This window comes from Plectropomus leopardus, chromosome 10, assembly GCF_026936395.1.
Source record: "Plectropomus leopardus strain MGB_pleo_1.0 chromosome 10, ASM2693639v1, whole genome shotgun sequence".
NCBI classification, from domain to species: Eukaryota; Metazoa; Chordata; class Actinopteri; order Perciformes; family Serranidae; genus Plectropomus; species Plectropomus leopardus.
In genome coordinates this window covers 34,299,792-34,319,780 of record NC_142185.1, presented here as the reverse complement: position 1 = coordinate 34,319,780, position 19,989 = coordinate 34,299,792, and the positions used below count along the sequence as shown (strand labels likewise).

The following is a 19,989-nucleotide window of genomic DNA, read 5'->3' as shown; positions in this document are numbered from 1 at the left end:
TTTTACAATTACTCAATTTACAATTACAATTTTATTAAGTTAGGTTTAAAATGCAGTACTTTTACTTGTAGCGGAATATTATCAGTGTGAAATTGGTACTTTTACTTGAGTAAAACTACCTCCTCTCCTCTCCCTCTGTCCTGCAGGACTCCTCTTCACGCTGCAGCGTTCTCGGGTCACGTCGACTGCGTCCAGCTGATCCTGTCCCACGATGCACCTGTCGATGCTGTGGACCAATCAGGTCGCAATGCACTGATGATGGCGGCTGAGAAGGGCAGAGTGGGAGCCCTCGGTACCGACTTTTTTTTAACTCACGGCTTCAGCGCTGCAGCGTGTTTTCTCTTTAGACCTGTATTGTTTACTTTGAATGTTTCTAATAATAATGATAATAATAATAATAATAATAATAATAATAATAATAATAGCTTGGATCTATATAGCACCTTTCATGGGACCCAAGGATGCTTTACGAGAACACTACATAAGACATGGATGAACTAACTTTATGCTTCTCTGTGTGTGTTCAGAGGTGCTGCTGAGCAGCGCCGGTGCAAACCTCAGTCTGACGGACAAAGACGGAAACACCGCCCTGCACCTAGCCTGCAGCAACGTAAGTCTCCACACGAGGGCGCCAACCCCATCTTATTTAAGTAAAGTGTCTTAAAAAATTTATGAGGGTTAAACGCTACAAAGTGCAGTCCCTGTGCATGTGTGTGTGTGTGTGTTCATGTGATTTGATATGTATATATCATCCGAACAAGCAGTTTCAGTCACACAGCACAGTTGTTCTTTTTACTCGCATAGATAAATTTTTTAAAAAAATCATAAAAAAGATACCAGCAAGTATTAATGGATGCATTTTATTTTTCATCATGTTTTTATTTAATTTTGTTTTCACTTAAATAATGGCCTGTGGTCATAAGTGTGTGTGTGAGTGTGCACATAAATCACTGAATAAAATTCTGACATAATGATAATATTAATAATGATAATGATGAATGTTTTGTCTCTAACATGATTTCCTCTGTCCAGGGAAAAGAGGACTGCGTGATGTTGATCCTGGAGAAACTTTCTGACGCGGCGCTCGTAAATGCCACAAATGCAGCACTGCAAACGTGAGTATGCGGCACCACTGTTACATGACGAAAGAAGTTTTTAATTTCACTGTGATGAGATGCAAATGGTCCATGTCAAAAATACACGATGGTATTTTAGATGTTTCTCCGTACAAACTGTTTGTAGAGCGCAAAGTAAATGTAAATGTTGTTTGGGTCACTCGGACGAAGTCTTTGTTAATAAATACAGAACCTGTTGGTCTGTCTGTCAGTCCTCTCCACCTGGCGGCTCGTAGCGGTCTGAAGAAGGCAGTCCAGGAGCTGCTGACCAGAGGAGCCAACGTGCAGACGGTGGATGAGAACGGTAGGACCTCTCCCCTCCAAACACTTTGTAGCCGCTGCATGCAGTCGTCGTTGGTCAGCATGAATGTTTTCCTTCGATCTGCATCGACTGATGGATGTTTTTTATATGCTTCTTTACATGTGCGCCGCAAATGAGTCTTTAAAACGAGGTTCCCACTGGTCAGTTTGTGGAATATCATTGAATTTAAACATGTTTATACACGTATATTTTTTAAAAAAAACAATGTTTTTGGCATTTTTACATATTAGCAACCATATCAGCACTCCCCTGATTTAGCATTAGGATGCAGACTGTATGTTTGCAGGCTTTTGCAAATTAGTTATTTGATGTTTTTTTTTATAGCATACCACACTATGACCTTTTTAAAAAAATGTTTTTTAATGGCACACCATATTATTTTTTTCATGGTATACTTTTCAATGACATTTTCACGCTTTTTATACCATGTTATACTATAAAGTTTTGTTTTACATTTTTTTTATGACATTATAATATATATATTTTTATGTCATACTATAGTATGATTTTCATGGCATACTGAAATCTGACATTTATTTACATTTTTTTTTTAATTTCCGTGCTATGCATCTACTTCTTCTTTTTAATGGCATACTATCCTATAACTTATTTAATGTTTTTTTTAATGGAATATTATACTATATTACGAATACTATACCAATTTGTTTACCAGTTTGTTTTTTTACCAATGATACAACCCTGAATCACATAAAATCTATTTACAATCAAGTTAAACTTTTAGATATTAAACCAAATACCTTTCATCATTACAATATGCTACTTTAGTATGGTCGCCTAAACTGGGAAAATGCTCAATATGTCATTTCCTTCATGGTTCAGCACCTCCCCCATTCATAATACAGAACACTCATAATGACAGGTTGACCAGATCTACAACCCATTTTGGTGCCAAGGAGTAAAGCCTCATTCAGCCCGTTACCTTTTACAGTGAGAGCTTCCCAGAAATCGAACACACGTCTAATACGTACAAGATGTAGTGCCACATATCATCCCTTCGTACACGATCTGTCCGTGTGTGTCAGCTTTATGTAATCTTCGCTTTAAGAGCTGTCTGTCTTTGCCTTTGCACTGCATGCAGTCAAATTGTTGCATTGCTGACTGTGTCCTGTCTGAGTATGCTCATGTTGTGTTGTCTATAACTCTCTTGTTTGCTAATGCTTCTATTATGTTATGTTTGCTATTTTGTGTATAACTGTTTTTTGGCCTGCTTTTTCATATCTTGTTGTACATTTTGTGTCTGTTGGCTAATTGCTCGTGTTCTTTCGTGTCAACTGTCCTCTTCAAGTGCTGTTAATGTGCTAACGACTTGGCTTACTTTTATGTTCATGTTTTCATTCTTGCTTTTAACAGTTTACATGAGTTTATGTCTTTCTGTTCAAGTGGCTTTCTAAACAAAACCGTTGAAAAAAAGCCTTTGGCTAACACTGGCACATTTACAGCAATGTTTTTTAATGCACACTGTCCCTTTAAAAATAATATCAGAAGTTTAAGTTAAAGGTATACTATATTATGAATTATTTTGCTGTTTTTCATGGCATACTGCACTGACTTTTTATGATGACATGCTATGACTTGATTATTTGCACACATACGATACTGTGATAAAATATGACGTAAAAAAAGATTAAAACCACACAGTATGGCATATTGAGACATGTTATCTTATACGGTGTCCATCCAAAATCATCATAATATAACATGTTGAAAAAATAACTGAAAACGTCATAGCATGTAAAAAAAAAAAGAAATGTCCAAAAAACAGCTGAAAACCACAAAAAATAGCATGCTGAGATACATCCTAGTACAGAATGTTGCAAAACTGCCCAAAACCTCATGATATGGCATGTCGAAGGACCCCTAATAATATGCCGAAAAATGTCAAAATATGACATTTCCCAAAAACAGCTGAAAAACAAAATGAAATAGCATGCCAAAACATGCCATTGCATAGAAAGTTGCAAAATCAGACAACACCATAATATGGTTGGATGTCAAAAAAATTACCCCAAAACACCTCACTATAGTATGGAAAAAAATGTCAAAATATGACATGTCCCAGAAACAGATGAAAACAGCATTAAAGAGCATGCCAAGCGTGCAAAAACAGCCAAAAACACCCTTTTATGGAAAGTTGAAAAAATGACCAAAAAAGCAAGGCTATAGTATGGCAAAAACTACAAAAAATGACATTTCCAAAAAACAGATGAAAACAGCTGAAAACTGCATGAAATGGTGTGTTTAGATACGCCATAGCATCGAACATTGCAATAACGGCTGAAAACAATGTTGTATGACAAGTTGAAAAAATGACCAAAGAAGCAAGGCTATAGTATGGCAAAAAAGTCAAAAAATGACATTTCCCCAAAACAGATGAAAATAGCTGAAAACTGCATAAAATAGCATGTTGAGATATGCCATAGCATCAAACGTTGCAAAAATGGCTGAAAACAATGTTTTATGGCAAGTTGAAAAAATGACCAAAAAAGCAAGGCTATAGTATGGCAAAAAAGTCAAAAAATGACTCTTCCGAAAAACATCTAAAAACAGCTGAAAACTGCATTAAATGGCGTGTTGAGATACGCCATAGCATAGAACATTGAAAAAATGGCAAAAAACGCACTTTTATGGCAAGGCTAAAAAATGACCAAACAAGCAAGGCTATAGTATGGCAAAAAAATCAAAAAATGGCATTTCCCCAAAATAGATAAAAATAGCTGAAAACTGCATAAAATAGCTTGTTAAGATATGCCATAGCATCGAACGTTGAAAAAATGGCAGAAAACAACTTTATATGGCAAGCCTAAAAAATGACCAAAAAAGCAAGGCTATAGTATGGCAAAAACAGCAAAAAATGACATTTCCAAAAAATATCTAAAAACGGCTGAAAACTGCATAAAACAGCGTGTTGAGATACGCCATAGCATCAAATGTTGCAAAATTGTTTGAAAACAATGTTTTATGGCAAGTTGAAAAAATGACCAAAAAAGCAAGGCTATAGTATGGCAAAAAAGTCAAAAAATGACATTTACGAAAAACAGATAAAAACAGCTGGAAACTGCATAAAATAGCATGTTGAGATACGCCATAGCATCAAACGTTGCAAAAATGGCCAAAAACGACATTTTATGGCAAGTTGAAAAAATGACCAAAAAAGTAAGGCTATAGTATGGCAAAAACGTCAAAAAATGACATTTCCCTCAAACAGATAAAAACAGCTGGAAACTGCATAAAATAGCGTGTTGAGACACGCCATAGCATCGAATGTTGCAAAAATGGCCGAAAACAATGTTTTATGGCAAGATGAAAAAATGACCAAAGAAGCAAGGCTATAGTATGGCAAAAATGTCAAAAAATGACATTTCCCTCAAACAGATAAAAACAGCTGGAAACTGCATAAAATAGCGTGTTGAGATACGCCATAGCATCGAATGTTGCAAGAGTGGCCGAAAACAATGTTTTATGGCAAGTTGAAAAAATGACCAAAAAAGCAAGGCTATAGTATGGCAAAAACAGCAAAAAATGACATTTCCGAAAAACATCTAAAAACAGCTGGAAACTGCATGAAATAGCGTGTTGAGATATGCCATAGCATCAAACGTTGCAAAAATGGCCGAAAACAATTTTTTATGGCAAGGCTAAAAAAATGACCAAAGAAGCAAGGCTATAGTATGGCAAAAACGTCAAAAAATGACATTTCCAAAAAATATCTAAAAACAGCTTAAAACTTCATAAAATATCACGTTGAGATACGCCATAGCATAGAACATTACAAAAATGGCCAAAAACAACTTTTCATGGCAAGGCTAAAAAATGACCAAAAAAGCAAGGCTATAGTATGGCAAAAACGTCAAAAAATGGCATTTCCAAAAAATACATAAAAACAGCTAAAAACTGCATAAAATAGTGTTGAGATACGCCATAGCATCAAACGTTGCAAAAATGGCCGAAAACAACTTTTTATGGCAAGGCTAAAAAAATGACCAAAAAAGCAAGGCTATAGTATGGCAAAAACGTCAAAAAATGACATTTCCCTCAAACAGATAAAAACAGCTGGAAACTGCATAAAATAGCGTGTTGAGATACGCCATAGCATCAAACTTGGCAAAAATGGCCGAAAACAATTTTTTATGGCAAGGCTAAAAAAATGACCAAAAAAGCAAGGCTATAGTATGGCAAAAACGTCAAAAAATGACATTTCCGAAAAACATCTAAAAACAGCTGGAAACTGCATAAAATAGCGTGTTGAGATACGCCATAGCATCAAATGTTGCAAAAATGGCCGAAAACAATGTTTTTTGGCAAGTTGAAAAAAATGACCAAAAAAGCAAGGCTATAGTATGGCAAAAACGTCAAAAAGTGACATTTATGAAAAACAGATAAAAACAGCTGAAAACTGCATAAAATAGCGTGTTGAGATACGCCATAGCATCAAACGTTGCAAAAATGGCCAAAAACAACATTTTATGGCAAGTTGAAAAAATGACCAAAAAAGCAAGGCTATAGTATGGCAAAAAAGTCAAAAAATGACATTTCCGAAAAACATCTAAAAACAGCTGAAAACTGCATAAAATAGCGTGTTGAGATATGCCATAGCATAGAACATTGAAAAAAACGGCAAAAAACGCACTTTTATGGCAAGTCGAAAAAATGACCAAAGAAGCAAGGCTATAGTATGGCAAAAACAGCAAAAAATGGCATTTCCAAAAAATACATAAAAACAGCTGAAAACTGCATAAAATAGCGTGTTGAGATACGCCATAGCATCAAACGTTGCAAAAATGGCCAAAAACAACATTTTATGGCAAGTTGAAAAAATGACCAAAAAAGCAAGGCTATAGTATGGCAAAAAAGTCAAAAAATGACATTTCCGAAAAACATCTAAAAACAGCTGAAAACTGCATAAAATAGCGTGTTGAGATACGCAAAAGCATCGAATGTTGCAAAAATGGCCAAAAACTACTTTTTATGGCAAGGCTAAAAAAATGACCAAAAAAGCAAGGCTATAGTATGGCAAAAAAGTCAAAAAATGACATTTCCGAAAAACATCTAAAAACAGCTGAAAACTGCATAAAATAGCGTGTTGAGATACGCCATAGCATAGAACATTGAAAAAAACGGCAAAAAATGCACTTTTATGGCAAGTTGAAAAAATGACCAAAGAAGCAAGGCTATAGTATGGCAAAAAAGTCAAAAAATGACATTTCCCCCAAACAGATAAAAACAGCTGGAAACTGCATAAAATAGCGTGTTGAGATACGCCATAGCATGAAATGTTGCAAAAATGGCCGAAAACAATGTTTTATGGCAAGTTGAAAAAATGACCAAAAAAAGCAAGGCTATAGTATGGCAAAAAAGTCAAAAAATGACATTTCCGAAAAACATCTAAAAACAGCTGAAAACTGCATAAAATAGCGTGTTGAGATACGCAAAAGCATCGAATGTTGCAAAAATGGCCAAAAACTACTTTTTATGGCAAGGCTAAAAAAATGACCAAAAAAGCAAGGCTATAGTATGGCAAAAAAGTCAAAAAATGACATTTCCGAAAAACATCTAAAAACAGCTGAAAACTGCATAAAATAGCGTGTTGAGATACGCCATAGCATAGAAAATTTGAAAAAACCAGCAAAAACGCACTTTTATGGCAAGTTGAAAAAATGACCAAATAAGCAAGGCTATAGTATGGCAAAAAAGTCAAAAAATGACATTCATGAAAAACAGATAAAAACAGCTGAAAACTGCATAAAATAGCGTGTTGAGATACGCCATAGCATCAAACGTTGCAAAAATGGCCAAAAACGACATTTTATGGCAAGTTGAAAAAATGACCAAAAAAGCAAGGCTATAGTATGGCAAAAAAGTCAAAAAATGACATTTCCGAAAAACATCTAAAAACAGCTGAAAACTGCATAAAATAGCGTGTTGAGATATGCCATAGCATAGAACATTGAAAAAAACGGCAAAAAACGCACTTTTATGGCAAGTCGAAAAAATGACCAAAGAAGCAAGGCTATAGTATGGCAAAAACAGCAAAAAATGGCATTTCCAAAAAATACATAAAAACAGCTGAAAACTGCATAAAATAGCGTGTTGAGATACGCAAAAGCATCGAATGTTGCAAAAATGGCCAAAAACTACTTTTTATGGCAAGGCTGAAAAAATGACCAAAAAAGCAAGGCTATAGTATGGCAAAAAAGTCAAAAAATGACATTTCCGAAAAACATCTAAAAACAGTTGAAAACTGCATAGAATAGCGTGTTGAGATACGCCATAGCATCGAATGTTGCAAAAATGGCCGAAAATAATGTTTTTTGGCAAGTTGAAAAAATGACCAAAAAAGTAAGGCTATAGTATGGCAAAAAAGTCAAAAAATGACATTTCCCCCAAACAGATAAAAACAGCTGGAAACTGCATAAAATAGCGTATTGAGATACGCCATAGCATCAAACGTTGCAAAAATGTCTGAAAACAATGTGTTATGGCAAGTTGAAAAAATTACCAAAAAAAGCAAGGCTATAGTACGGCAAAAACGTCAAAAAGTGACATTTATGAAAAACAGATAAAAACAGCTGAAAACTGCATAAAATAGCGTGTTGAGATACGCCATAGCATCAAACGTTGCAAAAATGGCCAAAAACAACATTTTATGGCAAGTTGAAAAAATGACCAAAAAAGCAAGGCTATAGTATGGCAAAAAAGTCAAAAAATGACATTTCCGAAAAACATCTAAAAACAGCTGAAAACTGCATAAAATAGCGTGTTGAGATATGCCATAGCATCGAATGTTGCAAAAATGTCTGAAAACAATGTGTTATGGCAAGTTGAAAAAATGACCAAAAAAAGCAAGGCTATAGTATGGCAAAAACGTCAAAAAATGACATTTCCCCCAAACAGATAAAAACAGCTGAAAACTGCATAAAATAGCGTGTTGAGATACGCCATAGCATCAAACGTTGCAAAAATGGCCAAAAACAACATTTTATGGCAAGTTGAAAAAATGACCAAAAAAGCAAGGCTATAGTATGGCAAAAAAGTCAAAAAATGACATTTCCGAAAAACATCTAAAAACAGCTGAAAACTGCATAAAATAGCGTGTTGAGATATGCCATAGCATCGAATGTTGCAAAAATGTCTGAAAACAATGTGTTATGGCAAGTTGAAAAAATGACCAAAAAAAGCAAGGCTATAGTATGGCAAAAACGTCAAAAAATGACATTTCCCCCAAACAGATAAAAACAGCTGGAAACTGCATAAAATAGCGTGTTGAGATACGCCATAGCATGAAATGTTGCAAAAATGGCCGAAAACAATGTTTTATGGCAAGGCTAAAAAAATGACCAAACAAGCAAGGCTATAGTATGGCAAAAAAGTCAAAAAATGACATTCATGAAAAACAGATAAAAACAGCTGAAAACTGCATAAAATAGCGTGTTGAGATACGCCATAGCATCAAACGTTGCAAAAATGGCCAAAAACAACATTTTATGGCAAGTTGAAAAAATGACCAAAAAAAGCAAGGCTATAGTATGGCAAAAAAGTCAAAAAATGACATTTCCGAAAAACATCTAAAAACAGCTGAAAACTGCATAAAATAGCGTGTTGAGATACGCAAAAGCATCGAATGTTGCAAAAATGGCCAAAAACTACTTTTTATGGCAAGGCTAAAAAAATGACCAAAAAAGCAAGGCTATAGTATGGCAAAAAAGTCAAAAAATGACATTTCCGAAAAACATCTAAAAACAGCTGAAAACTGCATAAAATAGCGTGTTGAGATATGCCATAGCATCGAATGTTGCAAAAATGTCTGAAAACAATGTGTTATGGCAAGTTGAAAAAATGACCAAAAAAAGCAAGGCTATAGTATGGCAAAAACGTCAAAAAGTGACATTTATGAAAAACAGATAAAAACAGCTGAAAACTGCATAAAATAGCGTGTTGAGATACGCCATAACATCAAACGTTGCAAAAATGGCCAAAAACAACATTTAATGGCAAGTTGAAAAAATGACCAAAAAAGCAAGGCTATAGTATGGCAAAAAAGTCAAAAAATGACATTTCCGAAAAACATCTAAAAACAGCTGAAAACTGCATAAAATAGCGTGTTGAGATATGCCATAGCATCGAATGTTGCAAAAATGTCTGAAAACAATGTGTTATGGCAAGTTGAAAAAATGACCAAAAAAAGCAAGGCTATAGTATGGCAAAAAAGTCAAAAAATGACATTTCCCCCAAACAGATAAAAACAGCTGGAAACTGCATAAAATAGCGTGTTGAGATACGCCATAGCATGAAATGTTGCAAAAATGGCCGAAAACAATGTTTTATGGCAAGTTGAAAAAATGACCAAAAAAAGCAAGGCTATAGTATGGCAAAAAAGTCAAAAAATGACATTTCCGAAAAACATCTAAAAACAGCTGAAAACTGCATAAAATAGCGTGTTGAGATATGCAAAAGCATCGAATGTTGCAAAAATGGCCAAAAACTACTTTTTATGGCAAGGCTAAAAAAATGACCAAAAAAGCAAGGCTATAGTATGGCAAAAAAGTCAAAAAATGACATTTCCGAAAAACATCTAAAAACAGCTGAAAACTGCATAAAATAGCGTGTTGAGATATGCCATAGCATCGAATGTTGCAAAAATGTCTGAAAACAATGTGTTATGGCAAGTTGAAAAAATGACCAAAAAAAGCAAGGCTATAGTATGGCAAAAAAGTCAAAAAATGACATTTCCCCCAAACAGATAAAAACAGCTGGAAACTGCATAAAATAGCGTGTTGAGATACGCCATAGCATGAAATGTTGCAAAAATGGCCGAAAACAATGTTTTATGGCAAGTTGAAAAAATGACCAAAAAAAGCAAGGCTATAGTATGGCAAAAAAGTCAAAAAATGACATTTCCGAAAAACATCTAAAAACAGCTGAAAACTGCATAAAATAGCGTGTTGAGATATGCAAAAGCATCGAATGTTGCAAAAATGGCCAAAAACTACTTTTTATGGCAAGGCTAAAAAAATGACCAAAAAAGCAAGGCTATAGTATGGCAAAAAAGTCAAAAAATGACATTTCCGAAAAACATCTAAAAACAGCTGAAAACTGCATAAAATAGCGTGTTGAGATATGCCATAGCATCGAATGTTGCAAAAATGTCTGAAAACAATGTGTTATGGCAAGTTGAAAAAATGACCAAAAAAAGCAAGGCTATAGTATGGCAAAAAAGTCAAAAAATGACATTTCCCCCAAACAGATAAAAACAGCTGAAAACTGCATAAAATAGCGTGTTGAGATACGCCATAGCATCAAACGTTGCAAAAATGGCCAAAAACAACATTTTATGGCAAGTTGAAAAAATGACCAAAAAAGCAAGGCTATAGTATGGCAAAAAAGTCAAAAAATGACATTTCCGAAAAACATCTAAAAACAGCTGAAAACTGCATAAAATAGCGTGTTGAGATATGCCATAGCATAGAACATTGAAAAAAACGGCAAAAAACGCACTTTTATGGCAAGTCGAAAAAATGACCAAAGAAGCAAGGCTATAGTATGGCAAAAACAGCAAAAAATGGCATTTCCAAAAAATACATAAAAACAGCTGAAAACTGCATAAAATAGCGTGTTGAGATACGCAAAAGCATCAAACGTTGCAAAGATGGCCAAAAACGACATTTTATGGCAAGTTGAAAAAATGACCAAAAAAAGCAAGGCTATAGTATGGCTAAAACAGCAAAAAATGACATTTTCCAAAACATCTAAAACAGCTGAAAACTGCATTAAATAGTGTGTTGAGATACGCCAAAGCATCGAATGTTGCAAAATGGCCAAAACTACTTTTATGGCAAGTTGAAAAAATGACCAAAAAAGCAAGGCTATAGTATGGCAAAAAAGTCAAAAAATGACATTTATGAAAAACAGATAAAAACAGCTGAAAACTGCATAAAATAGCGTGTTGAGATACGCCATAGCATCAAATGTTGCAAAAATGTCTGAAAACAATGTGTTATGGCAAGTTGAAAAAATGACCAAAAAAAGCAAGGCTATAGTATGGCAAAAAAGTCAAAAAATGACATTTCCAAAAAGTAGATAAAAACAGCTGAAAACTGCATAAATTAGCGTGTTGAGATACGCCATAGCATCAAACTTGGCAAAAACGGCAAAAAACGCATTTTTATGGCAAGTTGAAAAAATGACCAAAAAAGCAAGGCTATAGTATGGCAAAAAAGTCAAAAAATGACATTTCCGAAAAACATCTAAAAACAGCTGAAAACTGCATAAAATAGCGTGTTGAGATACGCCATAGCATAGAACATTGAAAAAAACGGCAAAAAATGCACTTTTATGGCAAGTTGAAAAAATGACCAAAGAAGCAAGGCTATAGTATGGCAAAAACAGCAAAAAATGGCATTTCCGAAAAACATCTAAAAACAGCTGAAAACTGCATAAAATAGCGTGTTGAGATATGCCATAGCATAGAACATTGAAAAAAATGGCAAAAAACGCACTTTTATGGCAAGTCGAAAAAATGACCAAAGAAGCAAGGCTATAGTATGGCAAAAACAGCAAAAAATGGCATTTCCAAAAAATACATAAAAACAGCTGAAAACTGCATAAAATAGCGTGTTGAGATACGCAAAAGCATCGAATGTTGCAAAAATGGCCAAAAACTACTTTTTATGGCAAGGCTAAAAAAATGACCAAAAAAGCAAGGCTATAGTATGGCAAAAAAGTCAAAAAATGACATTTCCGAAAAACATCTAAAAACAGTTGAAAACTGCATAGAATAGCGTGTTGAGATACGCCATAGCATCGAATGTTGCAAAAACGGCAAAAAACGCACTTTTATGGCAAGTTGAAAAAATGACCAAAAAAGCAAGGCTATAGTATGGCAAAAAAGTCAAAAAATGACATTTATGAAAAACAGATAAAAACAGCTGAAAACTGCATAAAATAGCACGTTGAGATACGCCATAGCATCAAACGTTGCAAAGATGGCCAAAAACGACATTTTATGGCAAGTTGAAAAAATGACCAAAAAAAGCAAGGCTATAGTATGGCTAAAACAGCAAAAAATGACATTTTCCGAAAAACATCTAAAAACAGCTGAAAACTGCATTAAATAGTGTGTTGAGATACGCCAAAGCATCGAATGTTGCAAAAACGGCAAAAAACGCACTTTTATGGCAAGTCGAAAAAATGACCAAAGAAGCAAGGCTATAGTATGGCAAAAACGTCAAAAAATGGCATTTCCAAAAAGTAGATAAAAACAGCTGAAAACTGCATAAATTAGCGTGTTGATACGCCATAGCATCAAACTTGGCAAAAACGGCAAAAAACGCATTTTTATGGCAAGTTGAAAAAATGACCAAAAAAGCAAGGCTATAGTATGGCAAAAAAGTCAAAAAATGACATTCATGAAAAACAGATAAAAACAGCTGAAAACTGCATAAAATAGCGTGTTGAGATACGCCATAGCATCAAACGTTGCAAAAATGGCCAAAAACAACATTTTATGGCAAGTTGAAAAAATGACCAAAAAAGCAAGGCTATAGTATGGCAAAAAAGTCAAAAAATGACATTTCCGAAAAACATCTAAAAACAGCTGAAAACTGCATAAAATAGCGTGTTGAGATATGCCATAGCATAGAACATTGAAAAAAACGGCAAAAAACGCACTTTTATGGCAAGTCGAAAAAATGACCAAAGAAGCAAGGCTATAGTATGGCAAAAACAGCAAAAAATGGCATTTCCAAAAAATACATAAAAACAGCTGAAAACTGCATAAAATAGCGTGTTGAGATACGCAAAAGCATCGAATGTTGCAAAAATGGCCAAAAACTACTTTTTATGGCAAGGCTAAAAAAATGACCAAAAAAGCAAGGCTATAGTATGGCAAAAAAGTCAAAAAATGACATTTCCGAAAAACATCTAAAAACAGTTGAAAACTGCATAGAATAGCGTGTTGAGATACGCCATAGCATCGAATGTTGCAAAAATGGCCGAAAATAATGTTTTTTGGCAAGTTGAAAAAATGACCAAAAAAGTAAGGCTATAGTATGGCAAAAAAGTCAAAAAATGACATTTCCCCCAAACAGATAAAAACAGCTGGAAACTGCATAAAATAGCGTATTGAGATACGCCATAGCATCAAACGTTGCAAAAATGTCTGAAAACAATGTGTTATGGCAAGTCGAAAAAATGACCAAAGAAGCAAGGCTATAGTATGGCAAAAACAGCAAAAAATGGCATTTCCAAAAAATACATAAAAACAGCTGAAAACTGCATAAAATAGCGTGTTGAGATACGCAAAAGCATCGAATGTTGCAAAAATGGCCAAAAACTACTTTTTATGGCAAGGCTAAAAAAATGACCAAAAAAGCAAGGCTATAGTATGGCAAAAAAGTCAAAAAATGACATTTCCGAAAAACATCTAAAAACAGTTGAAAACTGCATAGAATAGCGTGTTGAGATACGCCATAGCATCGAATGTTGCAAAAATGGCCGAAAATAATGTTTTTTGGCAAGTTGAAAAAATGACCAAAAAAGTAAGGCTATAGTATGGCAAAAAAGTCAAAAAATGACATTTCCCCCAAACAGATAAAAACAGCTGGAAACTGCATAAAATAGCGTATTGAGATACGCCATAGCATCAAACGTTGCAAAAATGTCTGAAAACAATGTGTTATGGCAAGTCGAAAAAATGACCAAAGAAGCAAGGCTATAGTATGGCAAAAACAGCAAAAAATGGCATTTCCAAAAAATACATAAAAACAGCTGAAAACTGCATAAAATAGCGTGTTGAGATACGCAAAAGCATCGAATGTTGCAAAAATGGCCAAAAACTACTTTTTATGGCAAGGCTAAAAAAATGACCATAAAAGCAAGGCTATAGTATGGCAAAAAAGTCAAAAAATGACATTTCCGAAAAACATCTAAAAACAGTTGAAAACTGCATAGAATAGCGTGTTGAGATACGCCATAGCATCGAATGTTGCAAAAATGGCCGAAAATAATGTTTTTTGGCAAGTTGAAAAAATGACCAAAAAAGTAAGGCTATAGTATGGCAAAAAAGTCAAAAAATGACATTTCCCCCAAACAGATAAAAACAGCTGGAAACTGCATAAAATAGCGTATTGAGATACGCCATAGCATCAAACGTTGCAAAAATGTCTGAAAACAATGTGTTATGGCAAGTTGAAAAAATTACCAAAAAAGCAAGTACGGCAAAAACGGTCATTTTTCAGTAAACTCAACATTTAACTGCATAAAATGATTTTTTATAGCATCTGTTTTCATGAATGTCATTTTTGACTTTTGCTAAAAATGACCAAAAAAGCAAGGCTATAGTATGGCAAAAGTCAAAAATGACATTTCGAAAAACATCTAAAAACAGCTGAAAACTGCATAAAATAGCGTGTTGAGATATGCCATAGCATCGAATGTTGCAAAATGTCTGAAAACAATGTTTATGGCAAGTTGAAAAAATGACCAAAAAAAGCAAGGCTATAGTATGGCAAAAAAGTCAAAAAATGACATTTCCCCCAAACAGATAAAAACAGTTGGAAACTGCATAAAATAGCGTGTTGAGATACGCCATAGCATCAAACGTTGCAAAAATGGCCAAAAACAACATTTTATGGCAAGTTGAAAAAATGACCAAAAAAGCAAGGCTATAGTATGGCAAAAAAGTCAAAAAATGACATTTCCGAAAAACATCTAAAAACAGCTGAAAACTGCATAAAATAGCGTGTTGAGATATGCCATAGCATCGAATGTTGCAAAATGGCAAAACACTTTTTATGGCAAGTTGAAAAATGACCAAAAAAGCAAGGCTATAGTATGGCAAAAAAGTCAAAAAATGACATTTATGAAAAACAGATAAAAACAGCTGAAAACTGCATAAAATAGCGTGTTGAGATACGCCATAGCATCAAACGTTTCAAAAATGGCCAAAAACAACATTTTATGGCAAGTTGAAAAAATGACCAAATAAAGCAAGGCTATAGTATGGCAAAAACAGCAAAAAATGACATTTCCGAAAAACATCTAAAAACAGCTGAAAACTGCATGAAATAGTGTGTTGAGATACGCCATACCATAGAACATTGAAAAAAACGGCAAAAAACGCACTTTTATGGCAAGTCGAAAAAATGACCAAAGAAGCAAGGCTATAGTATGGCAAAAACGTCAAAAAATGGCATTTCCAAAAAGTAGATAAAAACAGCTGAAAACTGCATAAATTAGCGTGTTGAGATACGCCATAGCATCAAACTTGGCAAAATGGCCAAAACAACATTTTATGGCAAGTTGAAAAAATGACCAAAAAAGCAAGGCTATAGTATGGCAAAAACGTCAAAAAATGGCATTTCCAAAAAGTAGATAACAACAGCTGAAAACTGCATAAATTAGCGTGTTGAGACACGCCATAGCATCAAACTTGGCAAAAACGGCAAAAAACGCATTTTTATGGCAAGTTGAAAAAATGACCAAAGAAGCAAGGCTATAGTATGGCAAAAACGTCAAAAAATGGCATTTCCAAAAAGTAGATAACAACAGCTGAAAACTGCATAAATTAGCGTGTTGAGACACGCCATAGCATCAAACTTGGCAAAAACGGCAAAAAACGCATTTTTATGGCAAGTTGAAAAAATGACCAAAAAAGCAAGGCTATAGTATGGCAAAAACGTCAAAAAATGACATTTCCCAAAAACTGCTAAAAACTGCTAGAAACTACATAAAATAGCGTATTAAGACACACCATAGCATAGAATGTTGCAAAAACTGCAAAAACACCAAAATTTCATATGTCGAAAAAAATGACGAAAAAAGCAAGGTAATCGTACGGTAAAAATGGCAACATATTTTTGTGCTTTTGGAAAAATAATGTTCCAAAAAGTCTGCGTGAGAAACGTCGAAAAAAGAAACAGTGTGGCATTTGGAAGACGATTATAGAATAGAAATTTCATCATTTCGGTCCCAAAAAGTCAACATTTCAAATGTTGAAAAGTTATACTATAGCATGTCAAAAAATACTATATTTTTGCATGTGGAAAAAGCTTCCAATAAAGTAACTGATTCAAATTTTTAAGTTTCAAGATGAATTTATTTTTCATTTCACTTAGTTTTTTGCATACACAGAATGAAACAAAATATGTTTTCTCACCAGCTCAGTACAATGCATTTAATTTCTGTGCTATTCAAAAGGCAATTATAAATATACTAAAAACAATTATCAATACAATAAAAACAAACAATGACAAATCCCTGACATAAAACAGACATTTCAGACATAGTATTAAGCAGCCAAGCCAACAACCATATAAAACACACAGCAAGGCACAAATTAGCAGCAGATTCAAGGCTGAGAAAGGTCCTCAAGTGTTCAGTTTCAGTCCTATTGAAGGTTCACCTTGAAAGGTGACTTGCTGCCAAGCTGATTCTGTAATGACGTTCAGGCCATAAACTAAGTGAATGGACAGGAACGTCTCTTTGCTGACCTTCTCCACAGCAGTACAGTCGATGTGTCGGTGTCCACCTCCAACACTCTGGGCTTCTCCACAACCTATTGTTGAATGATCATATTAAATGCAGAGCTGAAGTCGGCATCGAGGATCCTGACATAGCTGAAAAAGTAAAAAGAAAAATTATAGTATAACATGATGAAGGAGCAACATAGTACCACATAAAATACCGTGTCGAGACACGTCAAAGTATAGAATGTCAAAGAAAGCATGAAGCATGTCGAAAAAATGGCTGAAGATGCCATACTATGATATGGCAAAAATGTCAAAAAACAACATTTCCCAAAAACATCTGAAAAAGCTGAAAACTGCATAAAATAGGGCGTTGAAACACGCCATAGCATAGAACATTGCAAAAACGGCCAAAAACAACCTTTTATGGTAGGTTGAAAAAATGACCAAAGAAGCAAGGCTATAGTATGGCAAAATCTCAAAAAATGACATTTCCCAAAAACTGGTAAAAACCACATAAAATGGCGTATTGAGACATGTCATAACATAGTATGTTGAAAAAATGGGAAAAAAAACCCAAAAAACAAATTTTGTATGTCGAAAAAATGACCAAAAAAGCAAGGCTATAGTATGGCAAAAATGTCAAAAAAAGACATTCCCTAAAAACTGCTAAAAACTGTTAAAAACTACATAAAATAGTGTGTGTCGACACGCTATAGCATAGAACGTTTCAAAAACTGCAAAAAACATGCAAATTTTGAATTTCGAAAAAATGACCAAAGAGCAAGGCTATAGTATGGCAAAAATGTCAAAAAATGACATATCCCAAAAATTGCTAAAAACTGTTAAAAACTACATAAAATAGCGTGTCGTGACGCGCCATAGCATAGAACGTTGCAAAAACGGCAAAAGACACGCAAATTTCGCATGTCGAAAAAATGACCAAAAAAGCAAGGCTATAGTATGGCAAAAATGTCAAAAAATGACATGTCCCAAAAACTGCTGAAAACAGTTTACAACCGCATTAAATAGCATGCCTAGACACGCCGTAACATAGAAAGTTGCAAAAAAGGCCAAAAACACTAAAATATGGCACGTCAAAAAAATGACCAAAAAAGCAAGGCTATAGTATGGCAAAAATGTCAAAAAATGACATATCCCAAAAACTGCTAAAAACTGTTAAAAACTACATAAAATAGCGTGTTGAGAAACGCCATTGCATGAAATGAAACATCACCGTTTAATGGCAAGCCTAAAAAATGACCAAAAAAGCAAGGCTATAGTATGGCAAAAATCTCAAAAAAAGACATTTCCTAAAAACTGCTAAAAACTGCTAGTAACTACATTAAATAGAGTGTTGAGACATGTCATAGCATAGAACGTTGCAAAAACTGCAAAAAACACGCAAATTTCGTATGTCGAAAAAATGACCAAAAAAGCAAGGCTATACTATGGCAAAAATGTCAAAAAAATGACATTTCTTAAAAACTGCTAAAAACTGTTAAAAACTACTTGAAATAGTGTGTCAAAACACACCATAGCATAGTACATTAAAAAAACTACAAAAAACATGCACCTTTCGAATCTCGAAAAAATTATCAAAAAGCAAGGCTATAGTATGGCAAAAATGTCAAAAAATGACATATCCCAAAAATTGCTAAAAACTGTTAAAAACTACATAAAATAGCGTGTCGTGACGCGCCATAGCATAGAACGTTGCAAAAACGGCAAAAAACACGCAAATTTCGTATGTCGAAAAAATGACCAAAAAAGCAAGGCTATAGTATGGCAAAAATGTCAAAAAAAGACATTCCCTAAAAACTGCTAAAAACTGTTAAAAACTACTTGAAATAGTGTGTCAAGACATGCCATTGCATAGAACATTGCAAAAACTACAAAAAACACGCAAATTTCAAATCTCGAAAAATTACCAAAAAGCAAGGCTATAGTATGGCAAAAATCTCAAAATATGACATTTCCCAAAAACATCTGAAACCTGCTGAAAACTGCATAAAATTGCGTGTTGAGACACGCCATAGCATAGAACGCTGCAAAAACGGGCAACATCACCGTTTAATGGCAAGCCTAAAATGACCCAAAAAGCAAGGCTATAGAATGGCAAAAATGTCCAAAAATGACATTTCCTAAAAACTGCTAAAAACTGCTAGTAACTACATTAAATAGAGTGTTGAGACATGTCATAGCATAGAACGTTGCAAAAACTGCAAAAAACATGCAAATTTCGTATGTCGAAAAAATGACCAAAAAAGCAAGGCTATAGTATGGCAAAAATGTCAAAAAATGACATTTCTCAAAAACAGCTGAAAACTACTAAAAACTAAATAAAATAGTGTATCGAGACGCGCCTTAGCATAGAATGTTGCAAAAACTGCAAAAAACACCCAATTTTTTTATGTCGACAAAATGACAAAAAAAAGCAAGGCTATACTATGGCAAATATATCAATAAATGACAATTCCTAAAAACTGCTAGAAACTACATAAAATAGTGTGTCGTGACGCGCCATAGCATAGAACGTTGCCAAAACTGCAAAAAACAACAAGCTTAAAAAATGACCAAAAAAGCAAGGCTATAGTATGGCAAAAAATTCAAAAAAAGTTATTTCCTAAAAACTTCTAAAAACTGCTAGAAACTACATAAAATAGCGTATTGAGACACATCATAGCATAGAATGTTGCAGAAACTCCAAAAAACACCCAAATTTCGTATGTCGAAAAAATGACTAAAAAAAGCAAGGCTATACTATGGCAAAAATGTAAAAAAATGACATATCCCAAAAACTGCTAAAAACTGTTAAAAACTACATGAAATAGTGTGTCGAGACACGCCATAGCATAGAACGTTGCAAAAACTGCAAAAAACACGCAAATTTCGTATGTCGAAAAAATGACCAAAAAAGCAAGGCTATAGTATGGCAAAAATGTCAAAAAATGACATTTCTCAAAAACAGCTGAAAACTACTAAAAACTAAATAAAATAGCGTATCGAGACGCGCCTTAGCATAGAATGTTGCAAAAACCCCCCGAAATTTCGTATGTCGAAAAAATGA

At 34.3% G+C, this 19,989-nt stretch overlaps 1 protein-coding gene across 3 annotated transcripts in view; it reads left to right on the top strand.

The window, feature by feature from the left end:
* ankrd44 (ankyrin repeat domain 44) overlaps positions 1-19,989 on the top strand; it is a 60,558-nt gene that overhangs the window by 32,166 nt on the left and 8,403 nt on the right. For all 3 annotated transcript variants that reach the window (XM_088083714.1, XM_088083713.1, XM_088083715.1), the window contains exons 24-27: positions 147-292; positions 528-610; positions 1,033-1,115; positions 1,328-1,419. In XM_088083714.1, the coding sequence (XP_087939840.1) occupies positions 147-292; positions 528-610; positions 1,033-1,115; positions 1,328-1,419 (404 nt within the window). The remainder of the gene's footprint in view (positions 1-146; positions 293-527; positions 611-1,032; positions 1,116-1,327; positions 1,420-19,989) is intronic.